The sequence below is a fragment of the Sardina pilchardus genome, chromosome 12 (genome assembly GCF_963854185.1).
Source record: "Sardina pilchardus chromosome 12, fSarPil1.1, whole genome shotgun sequence".
NCBI classification, from domain to species: Eukaryota; Metazoa; Chordata; class Actinopteri; order Clupeiformes; family Clupeidae; genus Sardina; species Sardina pilchardus.
The window spans coordinates 530628-548517 of record NC_085005.1 but is presented as its reverse complement, the minus strand read 5'-3'; the positions used below and the strand labels follow the sequence as shown (position 1 = coordinate 548517).

General features: G+C 40.1%; 1 protein-coding gene across 1 annotated transcript in view; it reads right to left on the bottom strand.

Annotated features, from left to right (window-relative positions):
- Nucleotides 1-17890, bottom strand: part of mettl14 (methyltransferase 14, N6-adenosine-methyltransferase subunit) — a 58419-nt gene that overhangs the window by 5393 nt on the left and 35136 nt on the right. Inside the window, exons 4-9 of the mRNA XM_062551014.1 lie at nucleotides 15018-15095; nucleotides 11311-11398; nucleotides 4855-4945; nucleotides 4510-4651; nucleotides 4312-4404; nucleotides 993-1109 (exon numbers count right to left, since the gene is read on the bottom strand). Of these exons, the coding sequence (XP_062406998.1) occupies nucleotides 993-1109; nucleotides 4312-4404; nucleotides 4510-4651; nucleotides 4855-4945; nucleotides 11311-11398; nucleotides 15018-15095 (609 nt within the window). The remainder of the gene's footprint in view (nucleotides 1-992; nucleotides 1110-4311; nucleotides 4405-4509; nucleotides 4652-4854; nucleotides 4946-11310; nucleotides 11399-15017; nucleotides 15096-17890) is intronic.

Here is a 17890-nt window from a genome sequence, read left to right as displayed (position 1 = left end):
AGTTATATAGCGGCTAAGCCATTAAGTTTAGAACAAGTTCGCCACTGCACCCTATCAAAATGACCTTGGTGGCGACTTGAACCACGACAGAAAGGTGCTTTGGAGGAACATGGTAGTGATATTTGTGAGTATTTTCAATAAAATATGTTAAAATTCCTTGCACTGGCTAATAGTAGTACGTATTAAGTAGGCTACCTTCACTTTAGTTGCCTACGTGTGCTGACATTGTGTATTTCGATTTAATAAACTACTTTCTCCTACTACACGCCAGTGTTGTAGTACTCGAGTCCGAGTCTTTAGCTAAATTTAGAGACTCGTGACTTGACTTGGACTTGAGCACTGAATGACTCGGACTTGGACTCGGACTCGTACATTTAGACTATCCGGACTCGGAAATTGAGACAAAGACTCAACTTTTTTTTTTATGTCATTAGGCTATAATTGTAATATGTCATCAGCAGCCACAGTCTGTCCTGCGACATTGTGGTGCGCAAATAATTATTACCTCCGCCAAGGAGGTTACATTTGCATCAGGGTTTGTTTGTCTGTTTGCCTGTTTGTCTGAAATGACCCAAGGCATTACGATTCCATTTAGTGTACAGTGGTTGCGCAATACCAATACGCTTTTAGACAACTCTTAGCCATAATTCGGACTCGACTTGACCAATAAGGACTCGACTTGAATCAATAGTGACTCGACTCGGACTTGACTCGGATGAGTAGTGGACTCGACTCGGACTTGACTCGGATTTTTTTTAAAATGACTTGGACTCGACTCGGACTTGAACACTGGAGACTCGAACCTGGACTCGGACTCGATTCATAGTGACTTGACTACAACACTGCTACACGCCCACAAGCAGTGACGAAGAGAGGGTCTAGGCGTCAGCAAGCGTCTACGTACAGTCAGCCCAACAAAATTTTCGACTCCTGCACCAAAACATGATGAGCATATAATTGTGGCAGAGAGAGAGGTTTTAAAAGCTTCCAACCTTTGTTCTTTGGAAAACAGCCTTTGGGTCCAGAGTTTTGGTCTTCCCAGGATTGTTCTTATTGGTCTTGATCCAACAAATATCTTCACATCTTCGAAATCCCCATTTGCGCAGGCACTGCAAAAACACATGAAACTTAATAGGGTAATACTTTATTTTAATGTGTCGCTGTTACAGTGTACCTACCTAATTAGGTACACTGTACATCAGGTACAACCTGTGTAACAAAATGTACTAGCATGTACTATAATTGTACTTGCATTATGTATTTGTGGGTACCTACATATAGTTGTTACATTGTAATACTGAGTGCCAATTTGCCTACATTTTTCATCAGAGGCAAAGTTTTGTAAAAGCAAAGAGCTGACCTGAGACCTGCTGGATGGGGTAAATCTGGTCATGATAGATTTAATATGCAAGTAATTAACTGGTAGACATAACAGGTTTATTCCACTGTATCAAAGAATAACAAAGGTATAGCAGTGCAGCTGTTACATGTACACTGAGGACAATGAAGCCTTGACTGGAGCTAAGAATGGTTTGTATATTAAATCTATCATGACCAGATTTACCCCATCCAGCAGGTCTCAGGTCAGTCCTTTGCCTCTGATGAAAAATGTAGGCAAATTGGCAAAGTTTTGTGCGGTTGCGGTCTCGTTGTATCAACAAAATATCATGGACATTTGTATTCATTGCCATCAATAAATCTACTTGTTACAAAAATGTTTAGTGAACTTATTCTAATCCTCCCACTGGACCTAGATCCAGCTCCAACCCTTCTTCCAGATCCAGATCTTGTGTTCTGCTGCGAGACCTCCTTGCTAGCTGTCTGACTGCGCTATCTGCTGGCTGTAGAAACTCAAACTGGGTAAAACCGATTGTTTTAATTAGAAACTCGCCGGATTTCTCCTTTAATGATGCTATCCCTTTAAATGCAAGTAAATCACATACTAGGTTACCTTTCTTACTCAGTATTCACCTTTGTTGAAATACAAGAAATTTAATAGACTTCAACTAGGAAGTAAGAGAATTAACGTTACCTCAGTCAAAAGTCTTGTTTTATACAGTATGCTCACATTTATTTTGTGTGAAGACTACTACGTGGGCTAAAAGCTATAGTTTACAAAGCATGGACAGGGCCACCAAAGACGGTAAGACAGTTTTTTTTTTAGCAAACAGAGCTTTCCCAAAAGATGCATCGTAGACATCTATGCCCTGCTGTTATCTTCCAACAAACCATGGCATTGAGTAAAGTAAGTGTATATAACTTAACTCCTGTCTGAATGGTCAGAAAATTAATGGAATGATCTTGAAGAGACATTTACAGTGCTGTTGTAAAGTTACTCAGTATAACCACATTTACACACCAACAATCAAATTAGCCTTCATCACTCAACCAATGCGAACGTTAAAGGTAGGGTATGGAATTAGCTTTTTTGGCCATTTTTGCAAAATCACTTGAAATCCTATTCCTAACCCACTTACAGCCACTGAGTTGGAAGCACTGAAATATAAATGAAACACGTCAATCATCTGCGGAACGGGCAGGGCTCGAAAAACTCCAGCCACCATAATTTCACAGCTCCTCCGCACGAAAGCTGGTGACCGCGAGTCAGTGCTGAAACGAAACCAACTAGGCCTGCTGCCTATGCCTGCTGCACGTCCCATATGTTCCCCTCTTGTTGTATCACTTCATTTCTATACAAACTAAGGCAGCGGATATCTACGGAAACTCAATCACCCAAGCAATAAATAAGCTATGTAGCAAAAATTACATTTTACCGTGACTCGAAGAGTGTTGTAAACATGAAACCGAAAATTAACCGCTTGGAGCTACAGTGGAATAGGCGAACCAACGGGCCAGCACTAAACTCGGATATTTCAGGAAATAAACGCCCTGGTAAGAACCAAACCAGATTCTGTTCAAATATACACACCTATGTCTACTGAAAAATGTGAGGTATATCAAATGTTATTTTGGTGTATTAAAATGCATCGTTATTTTAGAATTTCCGAACGAAAGGGCTGGTAGCCTATTTGGTGCTTTTACCATAATGTAGGCTATAAAATCATCTACCTTGTCTGATATGTGGAACTATTACCTACAACCCCTTGGAGGTGAATAAAGAATGTAATTGGGGAAGTTGATTGTGAGCGATGGATTGTATGGAGACTAGAGCTCATAGTGCTGTAGACGCCAGGCTGGCATTTCATTTAGCCTGCTTGCTCTCGCGCATCTGAATTCTCGCTCGTGCATGAATGTGCGTCCAGAGGGAGGGACTTGAGCTGTATATGTTCAAAATCTGCCGGCCGTTTTGCGAATTCTGTACCCAACCTTTAACGTTAATTTACCATTGGATGAAGCCTTACATGGGGACCAGTGGCTCGCACTAAAAATCAAGTATGTGGTTTATTCAGGCTTCCAGAAGAAATGAGAATGGCATTTCATATGAAAATCACCCAACCATGCATACAAAAGCCACCAGATGAAGTCAAGCATTCTCCTTGTTCGGCGACCCGGGTTCGATTCCCGCCCCGTGGTCCTTTCCGGATCCCACCCCGACTCTCTCCCACTCGCTTCCTGTCATTCTCTCTACTGTCCTGTCCAATTAAAGGCATAAAAAGCCCAAAAAAATAATCCTTTTAAAAAAAAAAAAAAGCATTCTCCTTGTTCACACTCCCGTCATCTGGTGGACAAACCTCATAACAATACTGGTCTTGATACAGCTCTAGCTGCGGGGGTGTGTGTGTGTCAGAGCAAAAAAGCACTGAGGGGGTGTGAAGTTAATGCCATTAGGTATGAGGAAGAGTATGCCAGCTTCATGTAGTTTGTTTAAAAAACATTCTAAACATTTGAAATAATATTGCTTCTTTTCAAAACTTTACTTTTTACATAGGGTGTTAGTCACAAGGAAATCCCCACTTCCCACTGTTAAATGTAACTGCATTAGTTAAGAATGATGACTGAATAGAAAGCCCGTGAATTGTAAGAAAAGGGAATAAAGGCCATATTACAGTTTAGTTTAAATTCTATTCTCCAACTTCAAACATGCAATGGATGAAACATTTTAAAAGTTGTGCGTGAAAGTCACAATCAAAATGCATTCCTGTAACACTTCTGTTATACCCTGTGGGCAGACAGGAATTATTTAAATGCTTTATTACATTCAATATATCATAACAATTATTTATCACAACTGGATTTATTACAATGATCTTAGTTAGAAGATATACGAGCTGCAGAGCGGATACTGAAATGTTATCAGCAGAGATGGAAGTTGGGATACAAGAGATGTAGCCTAATCAATGTGGGACTCACCATTCTGCCCAGGTCCAGGCCCTCTCCTGAACCACACCATAGAAAAACAAATGACCGGAGAGCAGATATCTCTTCGATTTCCAGCTTCATAATCTGAAAGAGTTGTATTTAAATGCATCACAATTAACTGTTACAGTAATGCACAAGCAGCTAGGTAAGACCTTGAAAGGAATCTACTCATTTTAAGCAGCAACTTACATCATCCCAAGTCCAAAAGCGTTCACTAGCGATGATTCCTGACTCCCTGTAGTACTCCTCAAGGGGTGGCTCCAAGAGGATCACATCAAACTTGCACTTCAAATCTCTAAGGTCAAAAGCATCCAGATCTGCCTGTAAATACCTATCACATATAAAGCAAATCCTGGTTAAAGACCGGAAATATCAAGTACGCTACAGAACTTGTCACAGAGTGCTACCTATGTTTCTGTAATTTTATCCATGGCAACATAAAATACCAAAATGATAAAAGCCTAAAACTGTATTTAATTCAAGGTCAATGTATACCACACTTGTACGTGCTCATATCAGATGAGTAACATTTACATGGGCGGTGTATTAGTGGAGGAAATTAGTTCATCTTTGAGTCGAATCAGCTCTCGGAGTTTAGGGTACTCTTCAAAGCGGTCTGCCAGACCTAGAGAGAAAAACATGAATAAACAAAAAAAACAGATATATGGTTTCATCATGGTCAGACCATTTGCTTGTTGAATTTCAGTGGACATAATCTCAAGGATGTTATTAAGCCTTAGTATTATTGCATTGTACACACACTCCATGGACAGCCCACACATATCTTCCACAAGTGCTTGAAATACAGTGGGACATCTTTTCCTATTAAAGTAATCACAAGGATACTCTTCAGATGCAGTGATTGTGATGTGGCTTCCATCTATTACTAGGCTGGGTGAGCCCTGCCTGAACTTCCGGGGAATTTGAATTTCACCCGGCAGCTCAGGCTGGAAACCAGCAGATCTATCTCTTCTGTTTACTGCCAGAACCTTTGGCTCCAATCAGAAACTAGCTTATCCAAAAGACGAACCGGATGGTTGGTCTGATTGGTTAAAGGATTATCCAAGCGTACAGAGTCATTTAAACGTTGCCCATTGATCACGCGCCTCTTGTGCAGTAGAAACAAAGCGCAGCCTCCCCAGACTAATGTTCAATCTAATGTAAAAGTTTGAGCTTAGTATGGTGAAAACCAGACTAACCTATTACACCACAATGGTAAGAATTGTCTCACGACCAAGTATGGCGAGACAAAATAAAACGTGGTGCATTTCTGAGCGGGTAAGAGGGATAACTATTGCATATTGTGTGACTTGGCGCAGTAATATCATTACACTTGCGCTTTCAGTTTCACTTTGGAGTGAGGACATTACAGAGCCGAGTCAAAGTGCTCCCAAGTGCTAGTACGCCACACATAGTTGTCCCTCTTACCTGCTTACCTCACCTATTTTCAATCTAGTCTTACAGGGGAGCTACACCAGACGTGCAACTGAAGCGTTTCGTTTGCGACGCGTAAAATCCATTTTAGAAGATGGGTCTATTTTTTTCGAATGTACGCGCCATTGTCGCGTCTGGTGTAGCTACTTCCATTGATTATAGTGATTATTAACTGCTGCAACATACGCGTCGCGAACAGAACGCTTCAGTTACGCGTCTAGTGTAGCTCCACTGTTAGTCTTGTGACGAAATGTCCTTTTTTAGTCTTAGTCATATTTAGTCATTCAAATATAATTTTTGTCAGTCATCATTTTAGTCTAGTTTTACTCAAAAGAAAACTCAAGGTATCTTAGTCAAGTTTTAGTCAAAACATTTTACTCTTTTTCAGACAAATTACATTTGAATAGGCCACTATCAGTCAAATATGTAGTGCAGGGCTATTCAACTTCAGTACCAAGAGGGCCAAATGGAAAAATCACTTGGTTTTCAGGGGCCGCATAAAATAAGACGCCGCAAAATAATTGTATCCAACAATATTTGATAAAATCAGAGTAAAATGCAGTTCAATTCAATTGAATTTTATACACTGGCATAGAAACTAAGAAGATAGCCTATTATCCATATCCATAAAAAAATCTTCTCAGACAGGTGATGGGCTGCCACACAAACTACAAGTATTTGAAAACACCCAGGCTAACCATAGTATTTCATACCTGATGTCTGATAGCTGCCATATCATGCATCAGTGGGAAAAATTGCAGTGTTGATTTAACTAGCCTACTTCAAGATAATTAGGCTCATAAGTGTTTCAAACACACACAGTAGCCTACAGCGTTAATCTCTCAAATATACTTAGCATTGAATTTAAAGAAAAAGTAATGCCAGCTCTGCCTCTGTTTATCTATTTCACGATTTCTTACCGCCAAAGATTCTTAACTTCGAGCCTGCACAAATCACAAACAATAACATTCCCACGAGTGGAGTGAAGATGGCTCTGTCTAAAGAAACGTCTAATTGACAACGAGAATCGTTCATTTTACCCTCTGCAACAAGTACGAGACTTTCATGTTTATTGTGCAACGAATCCAACGCTGTAAAGAAGGAATATAAAGTCAAGAGGCAATTCTCTACAAACCACAGCTCCTTCACTAACTTTCCCGAGGGCTCGGAGGAACGGAGACCGGGTATGATTGTAAGGTAACACTTTATTTGAAGGGGTCTACATAAGGGTGTCATGTAACCGTCATAAGAACGACATGACACATATCATGCACATTAATGACTTATTATTGATGTTTATGACTGTTGTCATAATGAGTCATTCGGTTTTTGGAATAATTTTTTACTGGTATTTTTGATGTTGGCAGGTTTTTCACACGCACACATTTTGTTTGGACAGGAGAGATTACACACGCAGGCGCGGAACTAGGCTACTTGTTGTTTTCTTTTACTTGGCTATCAGCACACAATGTGAAGCTAATTCACTAACTCAATAGCCTACTCATCATGGATATCGCAAGTTCTTTTAAACCAGGGGTCTCAAACTCAAATGAGCTGGGGGCCACTGTAACCAACATCAACTGGTTGGGGGGCCGCATAGGTTGCCCCCCCCCCCCCCCTTCGTCTGTGGTTTACGAAGGTGTACTGTATAGCCTACCTATCTAATTGATGTCTGGATGACAACTACCTCGAATTATGCACCTCTCAGTAAATACTGAATGTTGAACATATTTGAGCAGTTTTACTTTACTTTTTTTGTCCTTTCCCCTCCATAAGAAATTAACAGCAAAACAGTAAAATATAAACCAACAGTAAACTATGGCTACGCCTAACACATAGCTTTTGTATAGGCTACAATGAAGTAGCCTGGTCAAATCAGTGCCTGTCACAAGTGACTTAGTAGTTTTTCAGCTGTCTGTACGGGGTCCAGGACACTATCATCTCAATTACCACTTGCACCTCCATTTATGTTGGGCAGAGGGTCGAAGCATGGTAGCCGCTTAGAAAACACTGTCGTTCACTCAAAAGACGCACCTTCACAAACGCACCCAGATCACTGTCAATTACTGTCAATCGATCATAATCTCCAAAAGGCAGACATACTTCAGAATCAGATATGTGAATAACAGACCCAAGACCTCATCAAACGTGATTTTTTGTTTCAACATTTGATGTATTTCTGCTTCAGTTTGTGCAAAACTATGGCCTGCATGCATCGCTTCCGCGTCATTACAAACCGCACGTCTCCTGCGTGTAGTTTGTAATGAGGGGGCTAGTTCGTGAAAACGTTGCTTGAATCGAAACACTTGATGTCTAGCAGGTGGAGTCTAGGCTACAAATGAGATTTGTCACCGTACCTCCCGTCTGTTTTAAGCCGTGTCGTTTATCGCATAAAAAATACCCTCAAGTGGCGACTTAGGCTACATTATTATTTTGACAGAAAGTTGCAGGCTGGAACCAGAGGTGTGGACTCGAGTCATGTGACTTGGACTCGAGTCAGACTCGAGTCATGAATTTGATGACTTTAGACTCGACTTGACAAAATATAAAAAGACTTGCAACTCGACTTGGACTTTAACATCAATGACTCGGACTTTCACTTGGACTTGCGCCTATTGACTTGTAAAGACTTGCTACTTCCCATAAAAAAACGAAAGACAAAAAGATAAAATGTAGACACGGACTGATCTATCTATATTTATGTGTGTGCGCCTGTGCGTGAGACAATGCGCGTATTCGGCACAAAATCCAATCAAATCACTTACTGTAGATTGTTTTGATTCGACAGCGGCCAACCACGCGGAACAAGCTAGACAACACGCAGGGCAGGACAACGAACGTGAATGCGCCAGCAAAATGATACCTAAGATTATTTCGTTAATTCGTTTGCCTACAAAAATTACGTGGAGACCAACAAGAAACGAATGACTGTGTAGAACTTGTTAAATTCCTCCCAGCTTCATCCTAGCCTGCTTTTGCCATAAGCCTGGTAGGCTACTATGAAACCAAACTGGTAGCCTACCCTACTGATTCTGTTGTCTAATTGATGGATTTAACCACGATTAGGATTAGGCTTTTAAAAGGTGGAACATTTTCACCTCAAACGTGTGCTGTATCATATAGCCACTGCGTCTTTTTGTGTACATTCACATTAAATCCATTCCACTAACATTATCAGGAGGAGAAAAGGCTACCATAACGTTTTATTTTGAGCACTGGTTGTTACTCATTGGATACATATCAAACTCCATGTCATGGTAGAGTAAGTTAAGCACCCACCCAATTAAACATGACCAAGGAAAAAGTGAACGGGACAACAATGCCATGCCACGGTAACCTACCTAAATCATAGAAGTTAACATTGCAAGATATTTTCTATGACATCAGAAATATTTTCATTACCTTGTCAGTTTTTTGAACATTCATTTTATTTAATGAAAACATATATCCTTGAACTATGTGTGACTATTTTTCTAATCCAACCGAATGAAACCTAATTACGTTCACGTACTTCTTAAAGTGACAGGCACTCAATTAGACCTACACACCACCCTGTAATATCATTAAAGACAAGTGTAATCAATATGAAGTATTCAAATTACTGATACTGAATATTTTTAGCTATAAGTAATTATGCAGATCCTAAAATACTATAAATTGTTAACAAAATATGTCAAGTTTATGAATTCAAAATATGAAATAGACACAAGACACACCATTTTCTGTGTGTGTGGACTGGAGGTTTGAGCAGAGACTAGGATTACCACTGCTGTGAGTTATCTGTATCCCCCTTATGGCAATACGGTTTTGCCTTTTTGTAATGTAATAAACATGGTCACACATTATAAAACTCTTTCAGCTTGTGTAGGCCTATCAGTGGTTTCTTAACAAATTGAACACTTTTTAACACATAGGGCCTATATTTCATTGAGAATGTGCTAGAGATACCATTTGGCATTTCTGCTAGACAGATTTGCATCTCAAACTCTCCAGCACACACAAATTCAATTGACAAAATACCTGTTTCACTCGATTTTTAAAAAGACTCGAAAGGACTCGAAAGTCAGACCGTAGGACTTGGGACTTGACTTGAGACTTGTTGGCCTTTGACTTGGACTTGACTCGGGACTTGCCTGTCTTGACTCGGGACTTGACTCGGGACTTGAGGACAATGAATTGAGACTAACTTGTGACTTGCCAAACAATGACTTTGTCCCACCTCTGGCTGGAACATGTTGCAAGTAAACAATTGCTAATTCGTGTTGTTGTCACGAGCCTGAGCTATGGTAGCGCAGCCATAGAGCCCAGCCCACGATTGTTAATATAAAATGTAAAAATATAAAATGCCCAGATGCATCTGCGCGGGCCGCACTAACATTAAGCTTCGACTTCAGGCCGGGGGTCGCAAAATATCGTCTCGCGGGCCGCAATTGGCCCGCGGGCCGCGAGTTTGAGACCCCTGTTTTAAACAAACAAAACAGAAAGGATGGAGGCAGCTAGAGGAGTTATTCCAGATGAGCAATAACAAGTTAGACAATTGTCAGAATGCTACAGCTGTTTAATGCCAGACTTTAAAGGTACGCTAGAACAAAACTAAAGGTAACTTAGCCATAGGGCTGTGTAATGTCTAAATGAGCAGGTCACTGTTAGACGTTGTTGTTGTATTATTGCATGTGGATGTTGTTATGCTATGTAGGCTCCTTTTTGCTGACCAATACACAAACCTAAAACCGAGAAACGGACAAATATTTTTAAATTATATTCGGGCTGCGAGCTCCTGCTAATGAAAGTAGTAGGGTGTGTGCGCGCACTCTGCACTCTTCCATATGCCCAAGCCTCATGCGCTCATAAAATAGCCTTTCAGCTATGCATGAATGATTCCCAACTAGGTTTTTCCTGGTCAGTGGCGCACAACTTTATGCATCCATATATTAGCGACTGGCGAGCTTTGCGCCGGACCACTTCTCTACACTGACACGCCCGTTAGGGCGCAATAGCATCTCCTATCTAGAGAATGTACATTTGTGCTGGAAAAAAAATAAGGATGCGCTCGCTGAGAATAGTAATGATAGGTTGCGCAAGTGGCGAAAGCTCACTGCGCCATCAGCATAATATGGCCCAGAAAGTGTGTCCACTGACATGACAATGAATCACAGATGGAATTTTATAATTGGGGATAACCCCTTTGCCATGGTGTAAGGGTTGTTTCACAGAATAGCATCTTTGGTAGTTCACTGGATTTTGTGTGTCCACATTCTGAATTCTGTTTGACAGACATAACAAATAGACATCCAGAGAGGCAGGATTAGAGAACTGATACATTCGCCCGCCACAATTAGCATTTTCTGAAATCAAATCCAATTGAAAATGCATTTGGAACGGCATATTAGTAGTCTGGAAAATACATTTGATGGTAATTAAATTACTAAAACAGCTCCTAATAAAACGAAATCTAGAACAAAACACATAAAACGGCTGTTTAAGACATAAGGAGAAAATGGCAAACAAATCCCAACACTTTCTGTCGAAATGCTGAATAAAATACTCCATGCTTACCAACGTCTCTGATGAAGTTCTGTGGACGATACCCTGTGTCCACAAAATGTTGGCAATAATCATTATGCGGATTTAGGCTTTGTGTTCCCTAAAACAATGTAAAGAGAGCACAGTAAACTCATTATTTCATCTTTCATTGTAATTAACAAGGACAAATTGACTGAGCACTGCTCAGTGGTTCCAACATCCCTGTGACTATGATGATACATGATAGCCCTTTGCAGACTGAGTAATGTCTGTTTTATATTTGTAACATAAAAAGGCTTATTGTGTGGTTATGGTACAGGGCAGAAATCAAATATACCCACCATTGTAATAAGGGAAAATAGCCCTTTCAATTTGTATAAAACATAAAAAGTTCAACTGTGCAGGAAAATGCAAAAACTGCCACGTAAAATATCATATAGTTAAAGGGATACCGATTTGCATTGAGCTTTGTATCATTAGAAACCTGGTAGTATTTTTGAATGATCGTGCTTTCCTCGCACGCTTAATGTAGCTGCTCAAAAGCTATAACGTGAAAGCAGTTGCCAGCTGGTCTGCAAGGATGATAGTTTTAAAAAAAAATCTTATACAGTATTAAATAGTATGAAAGAAATGACAAACTTCAACAGTTCCTTGAGGAGGCTACTGCCCTTGATCCTCGATTCAAAGTCAAGGTTCAGGATGAGACTGTTTGGACTCGCTTGGAGAGAGAAGCTTTCACACTGGCAGCAAGTGGACAGGTTTGCTCATAAAGTTAACTTATGAGCACTATACTACCGTAAATCCTCTAATATAGGCCGGCGCCTTTATTTTACTCAAGCGCATCGCGGCCTAGGCCTTTATTGGATGGAGGCCAGAATTTGAGACAGGCCTATATTTCTATTTGAGCAAAACAGACAACCAGTAGATTGAATAAAAAATGAGATTTTGTGTCTATCTGAACCTATAAAATACTAGGTTAATTTATTGACAAGGTGCAGTTACCATAACATTAACAACAAATACCGGTAATTCAGGCTGAATTCCAGTATAGAAATATGGTAACAAAAACGTAGCAAACATGCCAGTAATGCATTGCAAACACTTACATAGTATACACAGTGATAGGCTATTCATTAATAACAAAAGGCAACTTACGGTTTAGACACCTTACCGCTCCAAGGCGCGGTACTGATTTTGTCAAATAGGGTATAACATTGTGTTCAAACTCCCCGCCACTAGTTGGCAGACATGTCATACTACATCCCAGACTTTAATCCCAGAATTACGTCATGCTTCTATACAAAATCTTAGAGCAAGAGCACTTGGAAGCGAAATAATACCGAAACTAGTGTGCGTGCGAGCTATTTTATCAGAGCGGTGAAGAACTGTGATCGTCAGCGAGTATTTGCATTAGATAAAGGTATCAATAAAGTTTACCAGGAACGAAGTGTTGGGTCTTTTGTTCGCTGACCCTGACTCTGTAGGGGAATATCACTGTGATTCGTTTAGTGACCATGTTTCAGATGCCAAACACCAGGCACCGGCACCGATATTGGTTAAGATGCAAAAAGTGTACCCAACCCTACACAAGACTCATTAGCGAAACTAGCTATAATGAAAAGTGTCAGTCAGATGAAAAGTGACAGCTTATTGGCACTGGAGTCCAAATTATAAAAGGGACTGAATGTGTCTCCCAAAGCCCAGATCACACTTAAGCAGATCTGTTCGATAACAACTTCTCCAGCCAGACGCCGGACAGGCCGCACATAGCTCTGGCCGCCTGGACAGCTCTGGAAGGGGGTGTGGCGTGTGGGTGTGGCGAGCCAGGACACATGGCGAGATACAGCCCGGCCCTAGCTCCCTCGCATCTCCAGCCATGGATTGCATGCGACTGGGCCGACTCGGACAAACGAAAGAGCTTTATGTGGACCGAATGCTAGATGGGATTCGATGTCGTGAATGACATCCGGTGTGTGTGCAGTGTAATGTTGGGGATTAAGAGATGGGGAACTGGGCTGGGAAAGGCATGAGAGTGTGAAGGGAAATAAACAACTAAAAAGCAAGCAACGAGAGCATGATCTGTTACAGCATTTTGCCTTAATAGGGCAGTATGCATTGGTGTTGTCGCGATACCACAATGATGAGATAAAAAGAGATCAATAATGGTCTGGTTCGGTTTCACTTTCACCAGCTTGTTCCTGTCCGTTTTTTTTCTTTTTTTTTTTTTCTAGCAAATTACACCAACAATAATAATAATTATCATTCCCCAGAGCTAGTATGATCATAATCTCTTGTTTGTTAACATGTTTGCTGACCATTTTTCTTTAAAATGTTCTGTAAAGGGAGTGGACAAGTCAGCCTACTTTAATATTTCATGAGTTTGATTGTCTGACTTTCAGAGACCATATTCTTTATAATTGTTATACCCAAACAATATGACCAGGTGTATAGAGAAATGTGAGTTTAATTGAATACACTTTTGTAGTGTGCAGGTCACTGCACGTTCATTATTTTTAGTCAATATGTTTTTATTGCTTGTTACAAATTACACGTGTTGTGTTGTTACAAATTACGCGTGTTAAAATTATAAGCAAGTTAGCCTACTACTATGCTATTTAGTGGGCCATCTGATGATGCCTACACGAGGTCTAGCCTGCTGAGTTAAAGAGTCACTTCACCCCATAACTCCACCCACTTCACATTTCTGAAAAAGGCTTTCAAAATGGGCGAGACGTTCTGAAATTTGGAGAGGGAGTGCAGCACTGCTGCAACCAATCAACCACGGTGATTTTGTGTCAATCTGGGAATGAGTGCTGCAGACATGGCTTATCACAGGTAGGCTAATCAGGGCAGCAGGTGTTGGGGCGTTTCATTCCTAATTTGTAACAACCCGGTGACGTAGTGTTGGACGAGAAGTACAGGACTTCGTCAGCATTCCAATAGCATTTTGGACCAACATGCCATGGCATGTTTCAACCTGTAGTATGCGCGGAGAGCAATATCTCCAATACAAAATCAGACGACATGTTACTTTTGTCGAGAAACACGATTTTTGTCAATATTAACCCTGGTAATAGTACAGTTCACCACTTATGAGTATTTTCAATCAATCAACAGCTCAAAAAACATATTTTAGGTTGCAGTGACTCTTTAACACTTTTAAATGTTCTTTTTACTTATATGGAGCCAACACCGTTGTTTTCCAGGTTCAAACTTCAAAAGTCTTAGCTCGATATATTTATAGTGTGTTTTTTACCTTTGACCTCTGAAAATATTTTTTAAAAATAGTTGTGTTTATACAGAATTATAATAAAAAGTATTTTCATTACATCCACTTTACTCTGACATAATTATTGTGGAGGACCTCTAGAATATAACCATATGCGCCACTTTTGCATAGATGTTTTTAGTTAGATGAAAAACCTAACAATTTCAAGGTATAGCTGACTGCCTCAAAGTGCCTGAAAAGGCCCCGGACCTCCAAGTGTTAACCAATCATATTGCCATAAAGGTTATTATTTGACATTTATGAGGAGTTTTTCATTCATAAAATCAGTTGCTGGATGGCATGGATATTAGACTCAACATAACTGGTGCTCAAGTAACAATATTAAAAAGGTCAGTCTGCAAAAAGCTACATATTATAGATTTTTCAAAAACCAAAAAGATTCCAAAATCCTTACATCAAACATCATGTAGTGGCATGTTTACTCATGTTTAATGTTAACTCCGGTATCTACCTTAAGGAAGGTGCTTGAGTCTTTGTAAACTTCTTCATATGGACCGTTCACATCTGGCTGCTGAGGTTCCATCTCATCCTTTTGTGAAAAAGAAGAAACATTAAAATGTTTAAGTTATAACACCTTGAAGTGGAAATCCATAATTTTCAGCCTGAGACTCTGTGATCAGATGTATTTAAGCACTTTGATTAGTAACAAAACAATAATCCATTCATTATTATATTAGCTACAAGAAGGGAATTCTTATGTTATGCAATGTTTTTAACAGTCTTCTGTTATGAACTTCGGGTTCACGAACTAAGTTGTTGGTGCTGTGTTCTATGTGTACCTAGAACAAGCTGCTGACGAGGATTGGCGCTGTTTTGAGCAATATTAGTGGTTAAAAAATGCGATTTTGAAAGCGTTTCGCTTTGCCCCATGCTATCCCATGGTAGCTCTGTAGTGCACGATCAACGCTAAATACTATAACAATAGTCAGGGGGCCAAAACTGATATTAAAACTTTGTCTGACTCTTTTTGGTACAAGCATACAACCTATCCAGTGTTGATATTTAACCCCTCAACATGAGTTCTAAACAGGTTGTCAGCTTAGAAAATGTTATTTTGACCATTTTAACACTATATTCTTAAAAATGGAAAAAGCGGATTTTCCCCCCAAAGTGCTTCATTTTTCTTCCATGATACCTTCTGTAATTTTGGGCAAATGTGCAATATAATCCAACTTGTGTGCAAGCATGATCATTAAAAAAAATAATGATCAATAAATACCAGAGAGTATCACACCACAAGGGCCACTGTTGTGTCAGGGGGCCAATTCTGAAAAGGGCTTCCGTTAAGACTTTTGCAGACATGTTTTGGTTCAAGCTGTCAGTGTCACCCTATAATATTAAGTTATAATATAAATAAATATTATAACTTATAACTTAAGTTATAAGTTATAATATTTAAATGTTACGGTGAAAATGTAGAAATGGAGCACAGCGTTAGTTCAGGCAGGTCACGGAGTCTCGCTAGCTTCCCTGAATGGCCCAGCTGACTGTCAATCTAATCGCCCAGCTGATTGCCAGCTGAGTGCCAGCCGGCCTAGCCTTGCTTTCATTGGTGGAGATCATTCAGAGCGCTTATTTAAACTGCCTTTGCCAATCTGCTGCCATCTGCTTTTTCTGCAATTTTGCCACCCATCTCCTCCCCTTAACCCCCTCATACTTCTGACTTATCAATGTTGTGTCATTGATGTTTGTTCTGTTCTGTACCCCATGGGGGGTTTATTGCTGCTCTCCCTGCCTTGGGCTTTCCATGTTTGAACATGGAAGGGCAGGGGGCCCCCAGAACAGAACATACCGCCAATAATGTATTTCATGCAATAGTAAATAAAAATATTTTATTGACAAAGTGGTCCTGACTGAACTGTAGATGGTGGTGTATAGTGCTATTTAACTTCATTAATATACCAGGTTGTGACACAAATTATATTTAATGGACATATTACTAGTCATTCATTCAATCCATACATAACTGCTCTCTCACTTCTTTAGGGGTTAGTAACTAGTTAGCAATAACAACTTTGTTATAGTCGTATGGCAAAGGTATGTTTTTCCCCTGTAAAACCCGGGAAGTTAAAGGTACATTATGTAGGATTTTAAGTGTTTTAGTACCTCAAGTAAACGTCTGCATTCATAAATAGATCCTCTTTGGTGTAAAATAACCTATGCCAATGATCTGACTTGTCCTACTGGGCGAAGAATCACTTCTCTGCATTTACATAGGAAGGGACGTTCACCGGAAGGCTTCCATGTCTTTCCGGTGTATAGAACAATATGAACTGCCGAGAGGGACATAAAACACTACCTGTTAATACCGCTGGGGAAAACGCGTTTCACGTTGCACAGAGAAGCAGCGTGAAGACGGCCATTTCTATACAAACTAAGACTGCAGATTCATAAAGAAATGCAAGCACCCACATCATAAGTATATCTAAATTAGCTATGTACCAAACATGACATTTTACCGTGACTCGAGGAGCTGTAACCAACTTGTAAGGTTGCGTATACAAAACCGCTAGCTTAGCTAGCGAACATCACTTCCCATTACGCCTTCGGTGCAAACATTAGCTAGCTAGCTCGGTTAACAGGCTAAATAAAATGGTTTATTGTGTCTGAAAGTGTGTTTTATTGGTATCACACACAAGCAACGACAATGGGGAAGTTTCAATTTGATGTTATTTCAGGTTAGTTTGCAACAACAAGTTTAACCACAGTCCTTAGCTACCTAGTTAGCCAGCCTGACTAGCCCTTCCCATTAACTTTCTATGTACTGTGCTAGCTAGCTATTGTGCTTAGCTCGGTTTACAGGCAAAGTGAAATAATTTATTACGTGAACGAAAGTGAGCTTTATTGGCATCACACACAAGCGACAACAATAGAGAAAAGTTATGTTTTGACCTAGAGACTGGAACTAGGGCCATTACTTTATTGATCCCCAAGGGGAAATTGTCTTGGTAGATTTACGACGAGATTAACCTTATACTACAACAACCTAATGAATGCTTTGCGACGGCTTGCAAATGCTGGCATCGATGTGCAACATTTAATCATAGGCAGTAAAAGAAAATTTCATTTAATTCACATCTCCGCAACAGTTTTGTCTCGTCGCAGATCATTGAGTTATGTTTTTGACGTGAGATGGCTACCGTAGTCTCTATAGGCTGCGATATAATCCCTAACCGCTAGATGGGAGAATTTCACAATGAAATTTCCTCAGGCTTACACAGTGTCCGTTTAACTGAACTCAAATTATTTGAGTACTGTAAAGCCTGGGAAGCTTACTTATCTGAAATTATTTGAGTAAACCGGATGCCTTGACATTTGAGTTTG